At 45.0% G+C, this 19,174-nt stretch overlaps 1 protein-coding gene across 4 annotated transcripts in view; it reads left to right on the top strand.

Moving 5' to 3' along the window:
• The first annotated feature begins 9,575 nt into the window (after positions 1 to 9,575).
• RIPK1 (receptor interacting serine/threonine kinase 1) overlaps positions 9,576 to 19,174 on the top strand; it is a 33,588-nt gene continuing 23,989 nt past the window's right edge. Inside the window, exons 1-4 of one of the 4 annotated variants that reach the window (XM_027524374.1) lie at positions 9,576 to 9,966; positions 17,138 to 17,336; positions 17,928 to 18,084; positions 18,693 to 18,830. In XM_027524374.1, the coding sequence (XP_027380175.1) occupies positions 17,185 to 17,336; positions 17,928 to 18,084; positions 18,693 to 18,830 (447 nt within the window). In that variant the 5' untranslated portion in view covers positions 9,576 to 9,966; positions 17,138 to 17,184. Of the gene's footprint in view, positions 10,071 to 10,278; positions 10,956 to 17,137; positions 17,337 to 17,369; positions 17,530 to 17,927; positions 18,085 to 18,692; positions 18,831 to 19,174 lie in introns of those variants that run through there. The other 3 variants (XM_027524373.1, XM_027524372.1, XM_027524375.1) reach the window with 3 other exon arrangements.

Genomic DNA, 19,174 nt, shown 5'->3' with positions numbered 1-19,174 from the left:
TTTTTGGCTGCTGGATTTTCATTGCCATGCGGGCTTTTCTCTGGCTGCAGAGAGCAGGGGTACTCTCTGTTGCAGTGCACGGGCTTCTCCTTGTGGTGGCTCCTCTTGTTGTGGAGCACAGACCGTAGGGAGTGTGGGCTTCAGTAGTTGCTGCTCCCAGGCTGCCAAGCCCAGACTCAGTAGTTGTGAAGCACAGGCTGGGTTGCTCCTTGGCATGTGGAATCTTCCCCAACCAGGGATGGAACCCATGTCCCTGCATTGGCAGTTGGGTTCTTTACAACTGAGCTACCAGGGAAGCTCTGACGCAACTTTTAAGTTATCTTGCTCAATGTCTTCCAGCTTTGGCCACTGAGAACCATTTTGGAAACAAGTTCTGGTCACTGGGCCTGCTGGTTGCTCTTTCAGGCTCCCTCAGCTGGCAGAGTAAAGAAATGTATGTGTGCAGCCAACGTATGTGTATGTCTGTATCTGTAAGTATTTCTCTGTGCAGCCATCTGTATCCACATTAAGTTCTTACCATCGTCTACTCTGTCCCTTCCATATGGATTATTCTAGCTTCCCCCCCTTTCTTATCTGTAAATTCTCTGACAAGAAAACTGGCTTCCACCATCCACCATCCATCTGCTCAATTGTTCAGACCCAGCAAACATGTATAATGGCGTCAGAACTGTGAAATTGGTACACCGCGGGAACTGACTTTATCAACTGAAGTGCTGACCTGTGTGAACTGGTGCACCATGGGAACTGACTTTATCCCCTGAAGTACTGTCCTGTGTGAACTGGTGGACCATGGGAACTGACTTTATCCACTGAAGGGCTGTCCTGTGTGAACCAGTGCACTATGGGAACTGACTTTGTCCCCTGAAGCGCTGTCTGGTGTATCGGTTCACAGTGGGAACTGACTTTATCCACTGAAGCACTGACCTGTGTGAACCGGTGCACCATGGGAACCGACTTTATCCACTGAAGAGCTGTCCTGTGTGAACTGATGCACCATGGGAACCAACTTTATCCACTGAAGGGCTGTCCTGTGTGAACCGGTGCATCATGGAAACCAACTTTATTCCCTGAAGCGCTGTCCTGTGTGAACTGGTACACAGTAGGAACCGACTTTGTCCCCTGAAGCGCTGTCCTGTGTGAACCGGTACACCGTGGGAACTGACTTTGTCCCTGAAGCGCTGTCCTGTGTGCACTGGTGCATCATGAGAACTGACTTTATCCACCGAAGGGCTGTCCTGTGTGAACCGGTGCACCGTGGTAACCAACTGTGTCCTCTGAAGTGCAGTCCTATATGAACTGGTGCACCATAGGAACCAACTTTGTCCCTTGAAGCGCTGTTCTGTGTGCACTGGTGCATCATGGGAACTGACTTTATCCACTGAAGCGCTGTCCTGTGTGAACCAGTGCACCGTGGTAACCAACTTTGTCCCCTGAAGGGCTGTTCTGTGTGAACTGGTGCACCGTTGGAACTGACTTTATCCCCTGAAGCGCTGTCCTGTGTGCAGTTCCTTCTGCTTTAGTCTTAGGGACTCCTCTCCTTTCCACAGAGACCGAGATCAGCACTTCCCCACCCCCAGCTCTCCTTGGTGTGGTCGTTTTGTACTTTTGTAATAGTTAGGCTCTCTTGTCACAGTCTACATTTTTTTTTTTAATCTCCAGACCTCTTAAATTATTAGGAGCATAAAGTTCATTCTTGGTGTAGTCAAGTTCTGTGGGTTTTGACATGTCTGATCTTATGTACTCATCGTGATAGTGTCATATAGAATAGTTTCACTCGACTGAAATTCCCTGTGCTTCACCTGTTCATTCCTCCCCTTCTATGCCCACACTTCTGGCAACCACTGATTTTTTTTTTTTTTAACCACTGATCTTCTTATTGCATGTGTAGTTTGCCTTTTCCAAAATGTCATAGAATGGAATCAAACAGTATGTGGCCTTTTCAGACTGGCCTTTTACTGAGAAATAGTCATTTAAGCTTCATCCATGTGTTTCTGTGGCTTGATAGCTCATTTCTTCCTATTGCTGAATAATCCATTGCATGGATGTACCATAGTTTATCCTTCACCTATTAAAGGACATCTTGGTTGCTTCCAGTTTTGGGAAATTATGAATAAAGCTGCTATAAACATGTGTTCAGGTTTTTGTGTAGACTTTTCAATTCATTTGGGTAAACAAGTAGGCATATAATTGATGCTAAGACCGTGTTTAGCTTTTTAAGAAACTGCCAAACTTTTTCCACAGGAGCTGTACCATTTTACATTTCCAGCAGCGATGAAAAAGTTACTTATTTTCCATATCCTCTTCAGTAACTGGTATTGTTACATTTTATGGTTTTAATTTTAGCCATTCTAAAAGGCATATAGTGATGGCTATAATAAACAGCTCATTGCTGCTTTAATTCCTTTATGACAAATGATACTAAGCACCTTTTCATATTTTTTTGCCAGGTCCATATTTTCTCAGCGGGCTTTCCAGATATTTTGTACATTTTTAATATGGTAGTTTGATTTTGTACTGTTGAGTTTTAAGAGTTTTTAAAGAATATTTGAATAGAAATCCTCTGTCAGATACATGCTTTGCAAATATTTTCTCACAATATGTAAAACCTCTTCATTTTCTTAATAGTCTGTTTCCAGAGCAGAAGTTTTTCATTTTAAGAAAGTCTAATTTATCAATTTCTCTATCATAGGTCATGTTTTTGGTATTATACCTAAAAATTCATTGCCAAACCCAGGGTCACCTAGATTTCCTGTTTTCTCTAGAAGTTTTGTAGTTTTGCATTTCAAACGTATGACTGGTTGTTTAGTTTTGTGAAAGGAATAAGGTCTGTGTCTACATTTTGGGGGGAATATCATTCTAATTATTCCAAGACCATTTGTTGAAAAGAGTACCATTTCTCTATGGAATTACCTTTGCTTCATTGTCAAAGATTAGTTGACTATAAATGGGTGGGTCTTTTCCTGGGTGTTCTATTCTGTTCCAGTGATGTATGTGTTTTCTTTCATCAGCACAATACTGTCCTGACCTTTGTACCTCTGTGGAGTTTTGAGGTCCGGTGATGTCTGTCTTCCAACTTTATTCTCCTTCTACAGTATTGTGTTGGCTACTCTGAGGTTTTCTGCATTTTCATAACATAGTTTTCATATAGAATTAGTCAATTTCAACAGAATAACTTCCTAGGCTTTTGTTGGTACTACATTAAATCTGTAGATCAGTTAGAAGAACTGACATTTTAAGAATATTTATTCTTCCAATCCATGAATTTGGAATATCTTTCCATTTATTTATATCTTTGATTTCATTCATCAGAATTTTGTCATTTTCCATGTTCAAACTTTATCCGTATTTTCTTAGATTTATACCTATTTCATTCTTTGATGCTAATATAAATGATATTAAGTTTCAGTTGTTCATTCTTTTTCTTGTCCTACTGCACTTGCTAAGACTTGCAGTACAATGTTGACTAGGAGTGGTGAGAGGAAATTTGCCCTGCTTTTGTTCTTAGGGGAAAAGCATCTAGTTTCTTACAATTAAATATGATGTTATCTAAAGATTTTGTGTGTGTTTAGTTGCTTCAGTTGTGTCCAACTCTTTGCAACCCTGTGGACTGCAGCCCACCAGGTTCCTCTGTCCATGTCAAGTTAAGGAAGTTCTTCTGTATTCATAGTTTGCTGAGACTTTATCATGATTGGGTGTTGGATTTTCTCAAATGCTATCCTGCATCAATTATATATCATTTTTCTTCTTTAGCTTATGGATGTGATAGATTACTTAATTGATTTTCTAATTTGAATAACCCATGCATGCCTGGAATAAATTCCAATTGATCATGATGTATAATTTTTTGTATACATTTTTGGATTGAGATTTGCAAATATTTTTTGAGTTACTTTGTATTTATGTTTAAAAGATATAGTTTTTTCTTGTAATGTCTTCAGCTGATTTTGGTGTTAGAGTAATGCTGACATCTTAAAATGATAAGAAGTAATCTCTTTGCTTCTGTTTTCTGGAGATTATGGAGAATTAATATATGCCTACTCAGATTATTTAAATTTTTGTGTTTCAATAGTTTTGTTTTTCAAGAAATTGGTCCATGTCATCTGAGTGATTAAGTTTGCAGGCATAGGGTTTTTTAGTCTTTGTTTACTGCACTTTTCGATGGACATGAGTTTGAGCAAGCTTAGGAGTTGGCAATGGACAGGGAAGCCTGGCGTGCTGCGGTCCATGGAGTCACAAAGAGTTGGACGCGACTGAGCGACTGAACTGATCTACTACACTTTTCACACACAAAAAATCAGTTGTGATAACCTCTTGTTGAATTCTGAAATTAATTTGTGATTTCTCTTTTTTCCCCCTTGGTTGGTGGTTTACTGATTAATGATCTTTTCAAAGGACAACTTTTTATTTCATTGATTTTCTCTGATTTTTTATTTCAATGTCATTAGGTTTACCTCTAATTTTTATTATTTCTCTTTTTCTTCTATCTTTAGGTTAACATTGCTTGATCCTTCCTCATGTGCATTTATAACTAAACAAAATGACCCAACCAAGGGCAATTTAGAATACCAATGGCCATTATGGGGAATTTTTGAAGTCCCCAAATTTAATTTACTTAATTCCACAACAGTAGTTCTATTTTGAGACTTCCAAACATTATCAGGAGCCTAAAATTGCCTTTCTGCAAAATAAGATTTTAACTGAGGCAGGCAATTAAAAGAAAGACAAAATAGTTCCCAACACCTCAAGTTCTTCCTTGGCTTCTTTGTATCAGACTCAACCCCTGGCACCATCTTGTCTTTCTCCTTCTGCTCCTCCTGCCCAGGGCCTACCACCAGTACCATCTTCCTCCTTCCCTTCTATGCCACCTTCATCTTCTCCATACTCTCAGCTTCCCCATACTAATTCTCTCACCAAACTTCCCCTTTTCTTCTGAACTTATCACAACCTGTCCCTTAAAAATTAAGCCTCTGTGGATCCAGAGACTAAACTCTTTAATTTCCTATAGTCCATGGACTAAAGCTGAACTGTAAGCCATAATCAAAGATTTTCCTAAAGTAACTTAAGACCCTCACATATTTGCTGAAGAATTTCATACAGACACTCAAACCTATTAACCTGGTTTCTCTGGCTTATACCAACTAGTTCATATGCTTGTCAGTGAAGCCAGGCCCAGCACTGGGTTTACCACTAACTGACAAAATCCTGAAGGGTACCTAGGATTGCTACTGCAACACTTGGCCAGTCCCTGGAGGAGGACATGGCAACCCACTCCGGTATTCTTGCCTGTAGAATCCCCATGGACAAAGGAGCCTGGTGGGATACTGTCCATAGAGTTGCAAAGAGTTGGACACAATTGAGGCAAGTTAGAACAGAACAGCACCTGACCACTAACTTATATGATCAGGCTTTGGCAGTCACTCAGTGACTTAACCAGCCAATTCCTGTGCTTTTCCAAAGCCTGTTGATTAGAACAAAATTCACACTTTCACACAAAAATCTGATGAACCAGTTCATGACTATTAGAATCCATTCTAGATTATTTTTAAAGAAAATTCTAATCTTTCTGCACACGTTGATTCCATTGAGGTAGCTTTTAACTCTGTTTATCAATGGGCAGAACTGGAATCTGTCCCTTCTATTAAAAAGGACCACAACAGACTAGAAAACTGTATCCACTCCAGATCTAGTTACTCTTCTGTCTCACACTCTAGATGAGGCACGACAAAGGCAGGCTACCAGATTTCTTACCTTCAACTGCAGTAATGGAAGGCTCCTGCTGCTGCTAAGTCGCTTCAGTCATGTCCGAATCTGTGCAACCCCATAAGACTGCAGCCCACCAGGCTCCCTCATCCCTGGGATTCTCCAGGCAAGAACACTGGAGCAGGTTGTCATTGCCTTCTCCGTGGAAGGCTCCTAAATAAAACCAAAATCCTCCTAGTTTCTGCCATTCTTGCAAACAGTCAAGTTGTTAGAAAACAGGTTATTACAACTTCAAATGCTTTAGGTACCTTCTGCGTGCTAACCTAAGATTGCCGGGAGAAATATCAATAACCTCAGATATGCAGATGACACCACCCTTATGGCAGAAAGCAAAGAACTAAAGAGCATCTTGAAGAAAGTGAAAGAGGAGAGTGAAAAAGCTGGTTTAAAACAACATTCAGAAAACTAAGATCATGGCATCTGGTCCCATCACTTCATGGCAAATAGATGGGAAAACAATGGAAACAGTGACAGACTTTATTTTGGGGGCTCCAAAATCACTGCAGATGTGACTGCAGCCATGAAGTTAAAAGACGCTTGCTCCTTGGAAGAAAAGCTATGGACCAATGTAGACAGCATATTAAAAAGCAGAGACATTATTTTGCCAACAAAGGTCCATCTAGTCAAAGCTATGGTTTTTCCAATGGTCATGCAGGGATCTGAGAGTTGGACTATAAAGAAAGCTGAGCGCCAAAGAATTGTTTTTGAACTATGGTGTTGGAGAAGACTCTTCAGAGTCCTTTGGACTGCAAGGAGATCCAGCTAGTCAATCCTAAAGGAAATCAGTCCTGAATATTCATTGGAAGGACTGATGCTGAAGCTGAAACTCCAATACTCTGACCACCTGATGTGAAGAACTGACTCACTGGAAAAGAACCCAATGCTTGGAAAGATTGAAGACAGCAGGAGAAAGGGACGAGAGAGGTTGAGATGGTTGGATAGCATCACTGAATCAACGGACATGAGTTAGAGCAAGCTCTGGGAGTTGGTGATGGACAGGGAAACCTGGCGTGCTGCAGTTCATGGGGTCACAAAGAGTTGGACACGAATGAACTGAGCCTTCTAACCTGCCTTTCTAGTGTCCACACCATCTTCAGTGATATTTTTAACTGCCTAATGAACTATTCCAGTTCTTGCAAAAAAAACTTCTTCCTTCTCAAGGATGTATTTTGTTTATGGTCTGCATGTTTTCTCACTGGACTGAAACTTTCCCTTGCAGAGAGGCTACTACCCCATTTTGTGGTAAAAGTTCTTTTGGAAAACATTATTCCTATCTGGGAAACAATTCTCAAATGTCAAAGTGATCAAGGAGCCCATTTTACTGGTGAGGTACTTCCAACAAGTGTGCACTGTATGGCCAGTTTTACACTTTCACTGCACTTACCACCCTCAATCCTTTGGTTAAGTTGAAAGCACTGATGGTGCTATTAAGGCTCAATTAGGAAAATTTGCAGAGGTCCTCCACGTACTTTGGTTAAGAGCACTGTCATTGGTCCTTCTGAATCTTAGATCCATCCCTTATTTTTTTTGACTACACCATGGCCTGCAGGATCTTAGTTCCCCTGACAAGGGATCAAACCTAGGCCCTCAGAAATGAAAGCATTAAGTCCTGACCACTGGACTGCCAGTGAATTACTGATCTATTCCTTTTAAAATTCATAAATTTTCCTTTGAGACAGTCACAAGACACTCAATGAACTTAGCTCCCATCTCTTTTGATCCAGAAGTGATAAAAGGAAATGTTCCAATATTGTAAAGGCCTAATCATAATTACTTAAAAATAAGTTATGACCAACCTAGATAGCCTATTACAAAGCAGAGTCATTACTTTGCCAACAAAGGTCCGTCTAGTCAAGGCTATGGTTTTTCCAGTGGTCGTGTGTGGATGTGAGAGTTGGACTGTGAAGAAAGCTGAGCGCCAAAGAATTGATGCTTTTGAACTGTGGTGTTGGAGAAGACTCCTGAGAGTCCCTTGGACTACAAGGAGATCCAACCAGTCCATCCTAAAGGAGATCAGTCCTTCGTGTTCATTGGAAGGACTGATGCTAAAGCTGAAACTCCAATACTCTGGCCACCTCATGCAAAGAGTTGACTCATTTGAAAAGACCCTGATGCTAGGAGGGATTGGGGGCAGGAGAAGGGGACGACAGAGGATGAAATGGCTGGATGGCATCACCAACTCGATGGATATGAGTTTGAGTGAACTCTGGGAGTTGGTGATGAACAGGGAGGCCTGGTGTGCTGCGATTCATGGGATCACAAAGATTCAGACACGACTGAGAGACTGAACTGAACTGTGTTTTGGTACAGCAGTCTTTTCAGTGTTTTTTCAGTGTCTCTCAGAAAATGAAGACCTAAAGCATCACACCTTGCCACCTGGAGATTTTATCTACTAGAATAGATACCTCCAGAAAAACTCTCTTCAGCCTTTCTGGAAAGGCCCCTATTAAGTATTCCTAACCAACTCTTGTGACACCAGATTCTAAGGAACTGACTCTTGGATTCACATGACACAGTTAAAGAGAGCACCACACGCTGACTAGACCTGCACATCATCTGGTGACCTGAAAGTAAAGACTTCTCAGAATTGAACCAGATGACTTCTAATGAGACAGTTTTCCCAAAATATTCAGAACAGGCCTGTTGGAGTTTGTCACCACACCTTTGATGAAGACACTTCAGATGATCGCCACTATTATCCTGGAAATGTATGCACTTTAGGCAAAAAGTGTTTCACAGTTCTGCTACTCCTTGTTATTCAAATGTAACCTCAGTAGGTTTGCAATCCACACTTTCCCTCAGATGTGAAATTGCACAAAGGAAAAGTCCTCCCTGGCATTGAGATACAAAGTCACTGACACACACACAAAAATCTCACACTTGGATCAGCACTGCTTTCTGAGAGATTCTGATCAAAAGGGGGAAATGTAAAAAACAAACACACAAAAAACAAATCTCGAAGAGTCAGGAGATCAGAAAGGCTGGAGAATCTTTTCTAGCAGAAATCTTTCTTTCCCCCCTGGCAAGATTCAGCCAATGAAAAGCAATGGACTTTTAAAACATCTCTCCAACTTCCTTTTCCCCCATAATGGTGTCCTCTCCATTTTTGTTGGGAACTTACAAGTTCCCAGGGTGGCAGACCTCAAATTGCAATTCTTTTCATAATAAACTTGTTTACGTTAGAGAAATAGTTGGCAGTCAATTTATTTTAGGCAGACAATATGTGGTGGCATCTCAGTGGTTTTTCAAAGTTAGAGTTTCCTAATATCCTATAATATTGAGCATCTTTTCATATACTTACTTGTCATTTGTATGGTGAGGTGTCTGTTGAGATCTTTTGCCCATTCTCAATTGCATTTTTCCTTCTCTTGCATTTTTAGTATATTTTGGATAACTTTTATCAGCTATGCTTTCTGCAAATATTTTCTTAGTTTGTGGCATCTCATTATCTCCAGATATCTTTTTATAGTGTGTAATCATGCTATATATATAATTAACTTTTCATCATAACACTATAGCAACCATTTCCCATTTTGCTTCAGACTTCCCAACCATCCTCGTACGCTGCTGCTTCCTCCGCAGCCCCACAGAAGAAATTATCCCCACTTTGCAGGTGAAGGAGATAAATGCCTGGGAGCTTGCTGCCTAGGGTTCCCGCGCTGCTGACCTGCAGAGCTCAGAATCCCCCGGGGAAGCAGCCCATCGCCTCCGACCCTGCCTGCCGCGCCCGGCAGGTTTTTGGGAGTGGTTTCTGTGACTCGGCATTTCTTCTGTCCTCTCGGCCTCCCAAACCGCTCTGAGAGCACGATCCTTAGTCTGAGCTTGTCCCGGGATTTCAGAACCGGCCTGCAGGCCTCTCCAGCCGCTGGGCGGGCGCTCTCCCCACCCTCCTCCGGGGCAGGAGCGGAGGCGGAGCGAGCAGTCCACGCCCTCCGCCGGCCGGGTTCCCTCAGTCGAAGCGCGGGCGGCGCGGACACCAGACCGGTGTCCCGGAGCGCCGACCCCGGAGCGCGGGGCCCCAGCGGGCCCACTCCGTGAGGAGCCCGAGCGCGCCGACCACTGGACAGCACGCGACGGACGGCTGGCCTGCGGAGCCGGGCGCGGTGTGGGCAGGGCGGGGCGGTCCCCGCCCGCCTCCCAGCCGACGGCTCCGCCCCGGAGACCCCTTATCGGGCCCGGCGTGCCACCCCGGCCTGCGCCGGCCAGGTACTGCTGGGCGTGGGAGCAACTCTAGGCTGCCCCGCCGCCTCCTTCCTCACCCAGCCTGGGGCCTCAGGAGGTCTCCCGCGAAAGCGAAAGCGAATCTCTCGGTGCGTCAGCTTGGGACCGCCGGGCCCAGAACAGTCTCTCGGGCTGGCTTCCGGAAGGGGGCGGGGCTTTTGCTTCCGGTGGGTGGGGGGCGGGCGACTCGGCTCCCGGAGTTCGGGCGGTGGGCGTGGCCCGCGGCGTTCCTGGAAGTCGGGCAGTGGGCCAGTAGGGTGGTAGGCGTGGCCCGCGAGTTTCCGGAAGTGGGGCGCCCAATTGCCAGCCGTCCACTGGACAGCACGGTTATCCCTGAGGCGTCTCGTCTCGCCGGGAGTTTGGGTCCGGCGGGACCGGGCGGCGATTTGGCTCCGGCGTGATAACTGCGTGACGTGGAGACGGCCCGTCACGTGGTCTGCGCTGTGGTGTCGGGGGAGGTGGCGGGTCGTCCCTGCGATGTCGTTACGAGCTTTCGCCGCCCCGGGTCACGCGGGCGCCCTGGGGCAGGGCCTCTGACGGGGGCGCCGGGGCCGCCGCAGCTCGCGACGCCGTCAGACGCCTTCCCGCGCCGTCTTCGACGAGAGCTGGGAAAGAAGGATCGACGGGCACGGCGGGGAGGGCGTCGTCAACCGGTGGCGCGTGCTTTCACGAAGTGACTGAGCGCACACACGCTCTCGTAGCCTCTTCAGAGTTTTGAAGAAGGTCAGCGCCACCCTTCTTTCCTTACACTGGACAGCCTCCCACAGAGGCGGGGTTGGCTGTTCATTACTTTGTCTCTCGCTGTTCCTTCGGCTCTTCTTTGCTCGGAGCTCTTGTGTGTCCTGGACAAAGCCCGAGGCCCTTTACACTCAAGCGACTTTGCAGTAGAACCGCTATTATTCTCCCTCCGTTCACACAGGAAGAAATCAAGGCAGAAGTGACTTCTTACTTGATCTACATTTTGTAACCATCAGGTACGTAGGTGCAAGAGTGGGAAGGAAATTGTAGTCAATTATAAATTTGGGCAACTGCACCCTTCCAAACACAAAAGGTAAAGAGGAAGCTTGTTTAAAACATTTGAGGTATCTCATCATTGTAATTATTATTACTGATAAAACAACTAAAATGATGAACTGTAATTTGCATGTTTCTCTCGCTGAGCTGTATTGAGCTCCACAGATACATTGCACTTTCAGGATTGTGAATATTCACGAGAATAAAGAAAAATCCCTAAATAACAGTTTCCAAAATTGAAAATTTCTCTTGGATGCTTATTAATCGGCAACATGGTAATACCACCAGTATGAGCTGGGAATTTGAAAAAGCACAGCTTCCCATGCTATGGTTGGATGTTATACTTCGGCAAAAATGATCGTGTTAACCTAGTAGAATATTGATTTTGAACCACATGTTTTCATATGTTTTTAAAATTTAGTCTGTACTTTCCCTATGTTTCTGAATGTGGCATACTTATTTAGTACAGGTGAGCAGAATTGTAAGATAGGTCTTTGCATCTGATTTTAACAAAGACAAATGATTGTTTGCTCTCTGGAGAAGTAACATGTGTTAGTGAACTGACAGTGGAAATTTGAGTGAAGACATTAAGGCTCAGTTCTGGGATCTGTTACTCTAGGTGAATCATTAAACTCTAAATTTTAGTTTCTTAATTTGTAACTTGAAGCCGATGTATTAATAAGTTGGTACTTCAGAGGGTCATCATGTGCAGGATAACGCTGGGTTGAACTCTTGCAGTCTTCTCTCTTGCCCAGAGCTCTTGTTTATCTGAGGCAAAGTATCAAGCAGTTAAAATCCAAGAACCTTGAGAAATTCCCATTGGATGCCTGAATAAAAACAGAGTTCCATCTGCAGAGCAAAAGGGGGGCATGATAGTTGGGTAGCCAGCATTTTCTGTCAGACTCATCATGTATGGTCCTCACTGAAACATTGAAAAAAATTGCCCTCAACCACTTAAAGGTAAATATGAATTTTTTTTAACTTAAAAAAAATTATTGCAATACACAGAAAAGAACACACATCATAACTGTTTGACTCTCTTAAGTGTCCTGAAGTGAACATTAAGAAGAAACAAGTATTGCCATCACTCCCCCACACTTCCTTTCCTTCCCTGCCTCCTGCTTCCACCTCGTAGTAACTACTACCCTGACTGTTAATTTTGTAGATTAATTCTGCCTGGCTCTTTGATGTTATATATTGTTAGTAATTTGTATTTTTCCCCAGTTTTACTGAAGTATAGTTGACAAAATTGAATGTAGATATGAATTTTTTTTATGTAGACTTACAGATAATTTGTGAAGTTTCTTGGAATTTTCAATTAATTTCAGTGGAGAATTCGCTTCCTTAAATCCCTGAATTAAGTACACTTATGCAAAAAACATTTTGAAAATCCATTAAAATAGACCGTTATATTCTCTGTTGAAAGTCCTTGATCATAAGATGATATGACAGGTTAGTGTGTGTTCATTAATTACTGTGTAACATGACTTTACAGTGTGACTTTCTACTTGGCTACTTTCAGAGTTTCTGTGACTCTTGGGTATCTAAACCACTCACCAGTCCCTCCTAAGATATTCAGTACTTACAGAGTTGAATCATTCATGGGGAATGGCCGGGGGAGGGGGGGAGCAATAAAAACAAGTCATTGGAAACCATGCAAAAGGTGCATAAGGTGAAGTAAGACCAGGCTAAACCAGCAAACCACAGATGAGGAGAGCCAGCTGGGGTCAGAAGCCAGCCTCACAGAGTGCTGCAGGCCCACCTGGAAGCCCCTCTCCCTGGAGCTGCATCGCTCCTGCAGGAGGCAAGGCAGGTCCTAGTTGGTCTTGGCAGCTCTGAAGAGAGAAGACCTAGCTGAAGGATAGAGAGCAGGTAGAAGTCCTCATCTAGCTGAATCTTAATACCCTATGGTCATAGTTCAGGGCATGGTTATAACTCCTTCCTGTTTCTGTACTGTCTGGGAGCCTTTTTTAATGTTACTAAACATTCATGCTGTGCTTAGTTGCCCAGGTGTGTCCGACTCTTTGTGACCCCATGGATTCTAGCCCACCAGGCTCCTCTGTCCATGGGATTCTCCAGGCAAGAATACTGGAGTGGGTTGCCATGCCCTCCTCCAGGGGATCTTCCTGACCCAGGGATTGAACCTAGGTTTCCCACATTGCAGGCAGATTTTTTACCAGCTAAGTCACCAGGAAAGCCTAAGAATACTGGAGTGGGTAGCCTATCCCTTCTCCAGGGGAACTTCCTGACCCAGGAATCGAACCAGGGTCTGCTGCATTGCAGGCAGATTCTTTACCAGCTGAGCTACTGGAGAAGCCCACTAAACATTCACATATCACATCATTTTTGAAAACTGCTAGATGACTTTCATAATGTGAATGAGCCATAACTTACTCTCCTGTGTTATGTATATGTCAGTTGTATTATGTGCTTTTGCTGTTCTCTCTAATGTTACTGGGAATATCCTTGTACATAATCTATATCAGTGTCTCTGATTTGATTCTTTAGGATAAAGAATTACTGAGTGAGGAACTTAACTCCCTTTAAAAAATTTTTTTATTATAAAGGTAATTTGTATAAAAATTAGAAAATGTAATAAATGTGTAAAGAAGAAATAAAAGTCACCTGACCATCCAGATATCCTTGCTAACATTTAGGTGTCTTTCGCTGTGTCTTTTTTTCCTGTACATATAGCTATATGTGTACCTAGCCATCCACCTGTTAATGTATTGACTATATAATACTATATTTTATGAATGTGCTATAATTCACTTAACTTTATTTTTGGATGATTAAATAGTTCTCTTTTTTAAAAAAAATTATGCATTTAATGACCAACTGCCTTATGCCAGGTTATGTGCTGGGCACTGTAGATTGTGCGTAAGATAGTTTCCTGCCTTCTGTGAGCTTAATTGAAATAATTCCCAAATTATAGCTATCTAACTGGTTCAAGGTACTGGGTGCTGTGAAAATGTCTAACAGGAAGACATAGGATGGCTTCCCTGAGGAAATGACATCTCTGAGACCTCAAGGGGGAGCAACTTTTAGCCAGGAGAAGAATGTGCACTCAGAAGCTTGTAGGGGAGAGTGGACACCCCCACCCTGCTTCACAAGGACTGGTCCATAGAGAGCTACTGTGAAGAGTGGATCCCAGCTGCACACCCCCATTCTCACAGCCTGGGAAACAGTGTGAACGTGACGAGTAGGGGTAGACGGGTGGGCCAGTCATAGCCAGAACCACAAAGCAGGCACCAATGTGTGTTCAGATGTTTCTTCTCATACACTGCTTACCAGTCTGTGAGGCAGTCATTATTATTTCCTTTTGCAAATGAGGAAATTGAGGCTTATGTAAGTTACCCAAGGACTGATAAATTAGAGCTAGATTTCATATGGGAGAAAAGCCTGTGCCCTCTTCACTGTCGTGACAGCTTCTAGTAGCTCACCTTCAGGCCCTGCCTCCCCTGCCCCCACCATGGTCATGCCCTTTACTGGGCAGCCTCCCCACACCCCGTGTCACTGCCCCAAAAATGTGCTTCTTTCCAGAGGGCACTTCCTCTTACTTGGAAATGTCTCATGTTACAGGAAAATGGCTCATAGTGTAATCTGCCATGCTGATATGTGAGCTTTGTTGGAGTAGCAGGGCCCACCAAAGACTTTGTGCAGGATGTAGAAGGTTGGTTACCTGAGCCAGACTACAGCAGGCCGCTGACAGGACTGCTCTCAGCTTAGGCATTTTCAGAAACCCCTTCAGCCACTTAAAAAAGCTTCCCATCCCAACATTTTATTAAAAATTTCAAAGTGCAAAGTTAGGTTTTACACCCGCAGCTAACATCATACTAACAATGAAAAACTGAAAGCTTCTTAAGATCAGGAATAAAGGGAATTCCTTGGTGGCCCAGTGGTTAGGACTCTGTGCTCCCACTGTTGAGGGCCTGAGTAGAATCCCTGGTCCAGGAACTAAGATCCCACAAACCACATGTGCGGTGCTACCAAACAAAACAACAAAGCAGGAGCAAGACCAGGGTGCCCACTCTTGCCTCTGTTATTCAACATAGTATTAGAAGTTCTAGCCAGATCCACTAGGCAAGAAAAGGCATGTGAATGGGAAAGGAAGAAATAAAGCTGTCACTGTTTGCAGATCATGTGAGATACATAGAAAACTCTAAAACACTCCATCAAAAAACTGTTAGAACTAAGGAACAATTTCAGCAATGTTGTAGGATACAAAGTCACTAAGTAAATAAATGTTAGTCGCTTAGTCCTATCTGTCTCTTTGCAACCCCATCGGCTGTAGCCTGCCAGGATCCTCTGTCCATGGGATTCTCCAGACAAGAATACTGGAGTGGGTAGCCATTCCCTTCTCCAGGGGATCTTCCCAACCCAGGGATTGAACCTGGATTTCCCACATTGCAGACAGGTTTTTTTTACCATATAAGCCACCAGGGAAATCAGTATACAAAAGTATTTTGCATTTCTATATACTAATAAAGATAGTGGAGGTGATGGAATTCTAGTTGAGCTATTCCAAATCCTGAAAGATGATGCTGTGAAAGTGCTGCACTCAATATGCCAGCAAATTTGGAAAACTCAGCACTGGCCACAGGACTGGAAAAGGTCAGTTTTCATTCCAATCCCAAAGAAAGGCAATGCCAGAGAATGCTCAAACTACCGCACAATTGCACTCATCTCACACACTAGTAAAGTAATGCTCAAAATTCTCCAAGCCAGGCTTCAGCAATACGTGAACCGTGAAATTCCAGATGTTCAAGCTGGTTTTAGAAAAGGCAGAGGAACCAGAGATCAAATTGCCATCATCCACTGGATCGTGAAAAAAGCAAGAGAGTTCCAGAAAAACATCTATTTCTGCTTTATTGACTATGTCAAAGCCTTTGACTGTGTGGATCACAATAAACTGTGGAAAATTCTGAAAGAGATGGGAATACCAGACCACCTGATCTGCCTCTTGAGAAATCTGTATGCAGGTCAGGAAGCAACAGTTAGAACTGGACATGGAACAACAGACTGGTTCCAAATAGGAAAAGGAATTCGTCAAGGCTGTATATTGTCACCCTGTTTATTTAACTTATATGCAGAGTACATCATGAGAAACACTGGACTGGAAGAAACACAAGCTGGAATCAAGATTGCCGGGAGAAATATCAATAACCTCAGATATGCAGATGACACCCTTATGGCAGAAAGTGAAGAACTAAAAAGCCTCTTGATGAAAGTGGAGAGTGAAAAAGTTGGCCTAAAGCTCAACATTCAGAAAACGAAGATCATGGCATCCGGTCCCACCACTTCATGGGAAACAGATGGGGAAACAGTGGAAACAGTGTCAGACTTTATTTTGGAGGGCTCCAAAATCACTGCAGATGGTGACTACAGCCATGAAATTAAAAGACGCTTACTCCTTGGAAGGAAAGTTATGACCAACATAGCATATTCAAAAGCAGAGACATTACTTTGCCAACAAAGTTCGTCTAGTCAAGGCTATGGTTTTTCCTGTGGTCATGTATGGATGTGAGAGTTGGACTGTGAAGAAGGCTGAGAGCCGAAGAATTGATGCTTTTGAACTGTGGTGTTGGAGAAGACTCTTGAGAGTCCCTTGGACTGCAAGAAGATCCAACCAGTCCATTCTGAAGGAGATCAGCCCTGGGATTTCTTTGGAAGGAATGATGCTAAAGCTGAAACTCCAGTACTTTGGCCACCTCATGCGAAGAGTTGACTCATTGGAAAAGACTCTGATGCTGGGAGGGATTGGGGGCAGGAGGAGAAGGGGACGACAGAGGATGAGATGGCTGGATGGCATCACTGACTCGATGGATGTGAGTCTGAGTGAACTCCGGGAGTTGGTGATGGACAGGGAGGCCTGGCGTGCTGCGATTCATGGGGTCGCAAAGAATCGGACACGACTGAGCGACTGAACTGAACTGAGCTGAATCTTCCATGTTTGTAGAAATGAAAGTCTAAGGAAGAAAGATTGTGGTCTTCTGTGATTCCTGGAAATAGGAAAAACATTCATCTTAGAGACTATAAATCTATCTTCAAAAAATAAAGGCACACCAAGCGTGTGGTGGAGCGTTTGTACACTGTTTGTGTGACGACTTGTCTGTACTGACGTGTCCTCTTTTCTTCACAGGGTTGTGTGTTTTCGGGGCATTCTGGCCGTTCAGAAGGAAAGCAGCCATGTCCTTGGACGACATTAAGATGAGTTCTACAGACTTCCTGGAGCAGGCAGACCTGGACAGTGGGGGCTTCGGGAAGGTGTGTCTGTGTTTACACAGATCCCACGGACTGGTGATCCTGAAGAAGGTGTACACGGGCCCCAAGCGCACCGAGTGAGTCAGGGGCAGATTTGGGCAGGCCACGTGCTGTGCCAGGGCGGTGGAATCGGGTGGCACAGCCTTTATGAGACAGACCTGGGTGCAAGGGTCAGCCCTGAGGCTTCATATCGGATGGCCCTGCAGGGCGGTCATTGACATCCCTGACTCACGAGGATTCAGACGCCGGCTAGGGGAGAGCTCCAAGCTGGTAAGTAACAGAAGAAAACTGAAGAGGAGGAAACAGAGAGGAGGCGGCCCAGGGCACGAAGCCCTGGTTCGTGAGTCACAGCGTCCAGGACCCTCTCTCTGAGGCAGTCGGGAAGCTGTATTATTTCCCTCTGCTCTCGCCCGAGTGGCTGTGAGACAGGCCATGGGTTTAGTCCACTGTCCAGTGCGGTCTTTGTTTCCCGGCCGCATTTCCTTGGTGCTCTTCACCAGCTTTGCGTTGATTGGTCATTGGGTTAATGCTTCCTGTGCACTGGCCGTGGTCCCGGGAAGGAGGCACCCAGGGTGGAGGGGCAGCCCCGGGGACGCTTGGGGGCGTTCCCAGGGCCGGGAGAGGAGCGGGCTGCCCCTGCCCATCTGACCCCTGCCCCCTGCCCCCAGGTACAACGAGGCCCTCCTGGAGGAGGGCAGGATGATGCACCGGCTGCGGCACCGTCGCGTGGTCAAGCTGCTGGGCGTCATCATGGAGGAGGGCAGCTACTCACTGGTGATGGAGTACATGGAGCAGGGCGACCTCATGCGCGTGCTCAAGGCCCAGGTACACCTCGCCCGGCCCGCCAGCCCCTGTGCCTCGGACTCCTGTGCGAATGGCTGGTGGTTTGGATTTTCTCAAGAATAACAACACTGGATGAGAAGGTTTCCAACAGCAAGATTCATCCTGTTTACCAAAGCCAAATAATTTTAATGCATTTTTAAAAGTGTAGATACCTGCACTTTCTCGGTGGTCCAGTGGTTGAGACTCCCTGCTTCCACTTCCAGGGGGCACGGGTTTGATCCCCGTTCGGGGAACTAAGATCCCTGCCTGCCCTGTGGGGTAGTCAAAACACAAGTGTATGTACCTGTTAAGAGCAAGGCCAGTGCTGTTTGCTCAGGAAGCAATAGCAAGTGTGACAGATAACGGGGCACAGGTCGGGATGTGAATGTCTGGTGCGGTGGTGTGTTGACAGACACGCGCACAGCGAGCTGTGGGAACACAGGGGAGGGGCCCCCACCCTGCAAGGTGGTCAGGACGCATCTTCGGGGCCTGTGGGAAGGGAAGCTGCTGGCTCTGTCCTCAGGTCCGGATCCACTGCTCTTGAAGGAAGCTGGTGCTTTGGCCCCTTTAAGTCCCTTTCCGTCTCCCGGACTGACTGCCACTCGTTTCAGGTCAGCATCCCCCTGTCCGTGAAAGGGAGGATCATTATGGAGACCATCGAAGGAATGCGCTACCTCCACGGAGAAGGGGTGATACACAAGGACCTCAAGCCAGAAAATATCCTCGTTGACAGCGACTTCCACATCAAGGTAACCACAGTCAGGGCTTCTGGGGGTCGGCGCGATTCTGATTCTCAGTGTAAGTCCTTTTTCCGGACATGATGTGTGCCAAGAGCAGAGCTCGCCCAACTCCTCCCTGGTGACGGCGGTGCCAGAAAGCTCTGCCAAGGAATGAAAAGAGGGAGGCTTGGTGGGGGTAGTGATCTTTATTTATTCCTTTACTTACATCGGGAGAAGGCAATGGCACCCCACTCCAGTACTCTTGCCTGGAAAATCCCATGGACGGAGGAGCCTGGTAGGCTGCAGTCCATGGGGACGCTAAGAGTCGGACACGACTGAGTGACTTCACTTTCACTTTACTTACATCTCCTTTT

The sequence above is a fragment of the Bos indicus x Bos taurus genome, chromosome 23, assembly GCF_003369695.1.
Source record: "Bos indicus x Bos taurus breed Angus x Brahman F1 hybrid chromosome 23, Bos_hybrid_MaternalHap_v2.0, whole genome shotgun sequence".
Classification (NCBI taxonomy): domain Eukaryota; kingdom Metazoa; phylum Chordata; class Mammalia; order Artiodactyla; family Bovidae; genus Bos; species Bos indicus x Bos taurus.
This window is presented reverse-complemented; position numbering and strand designations above follow the sequence as displayed.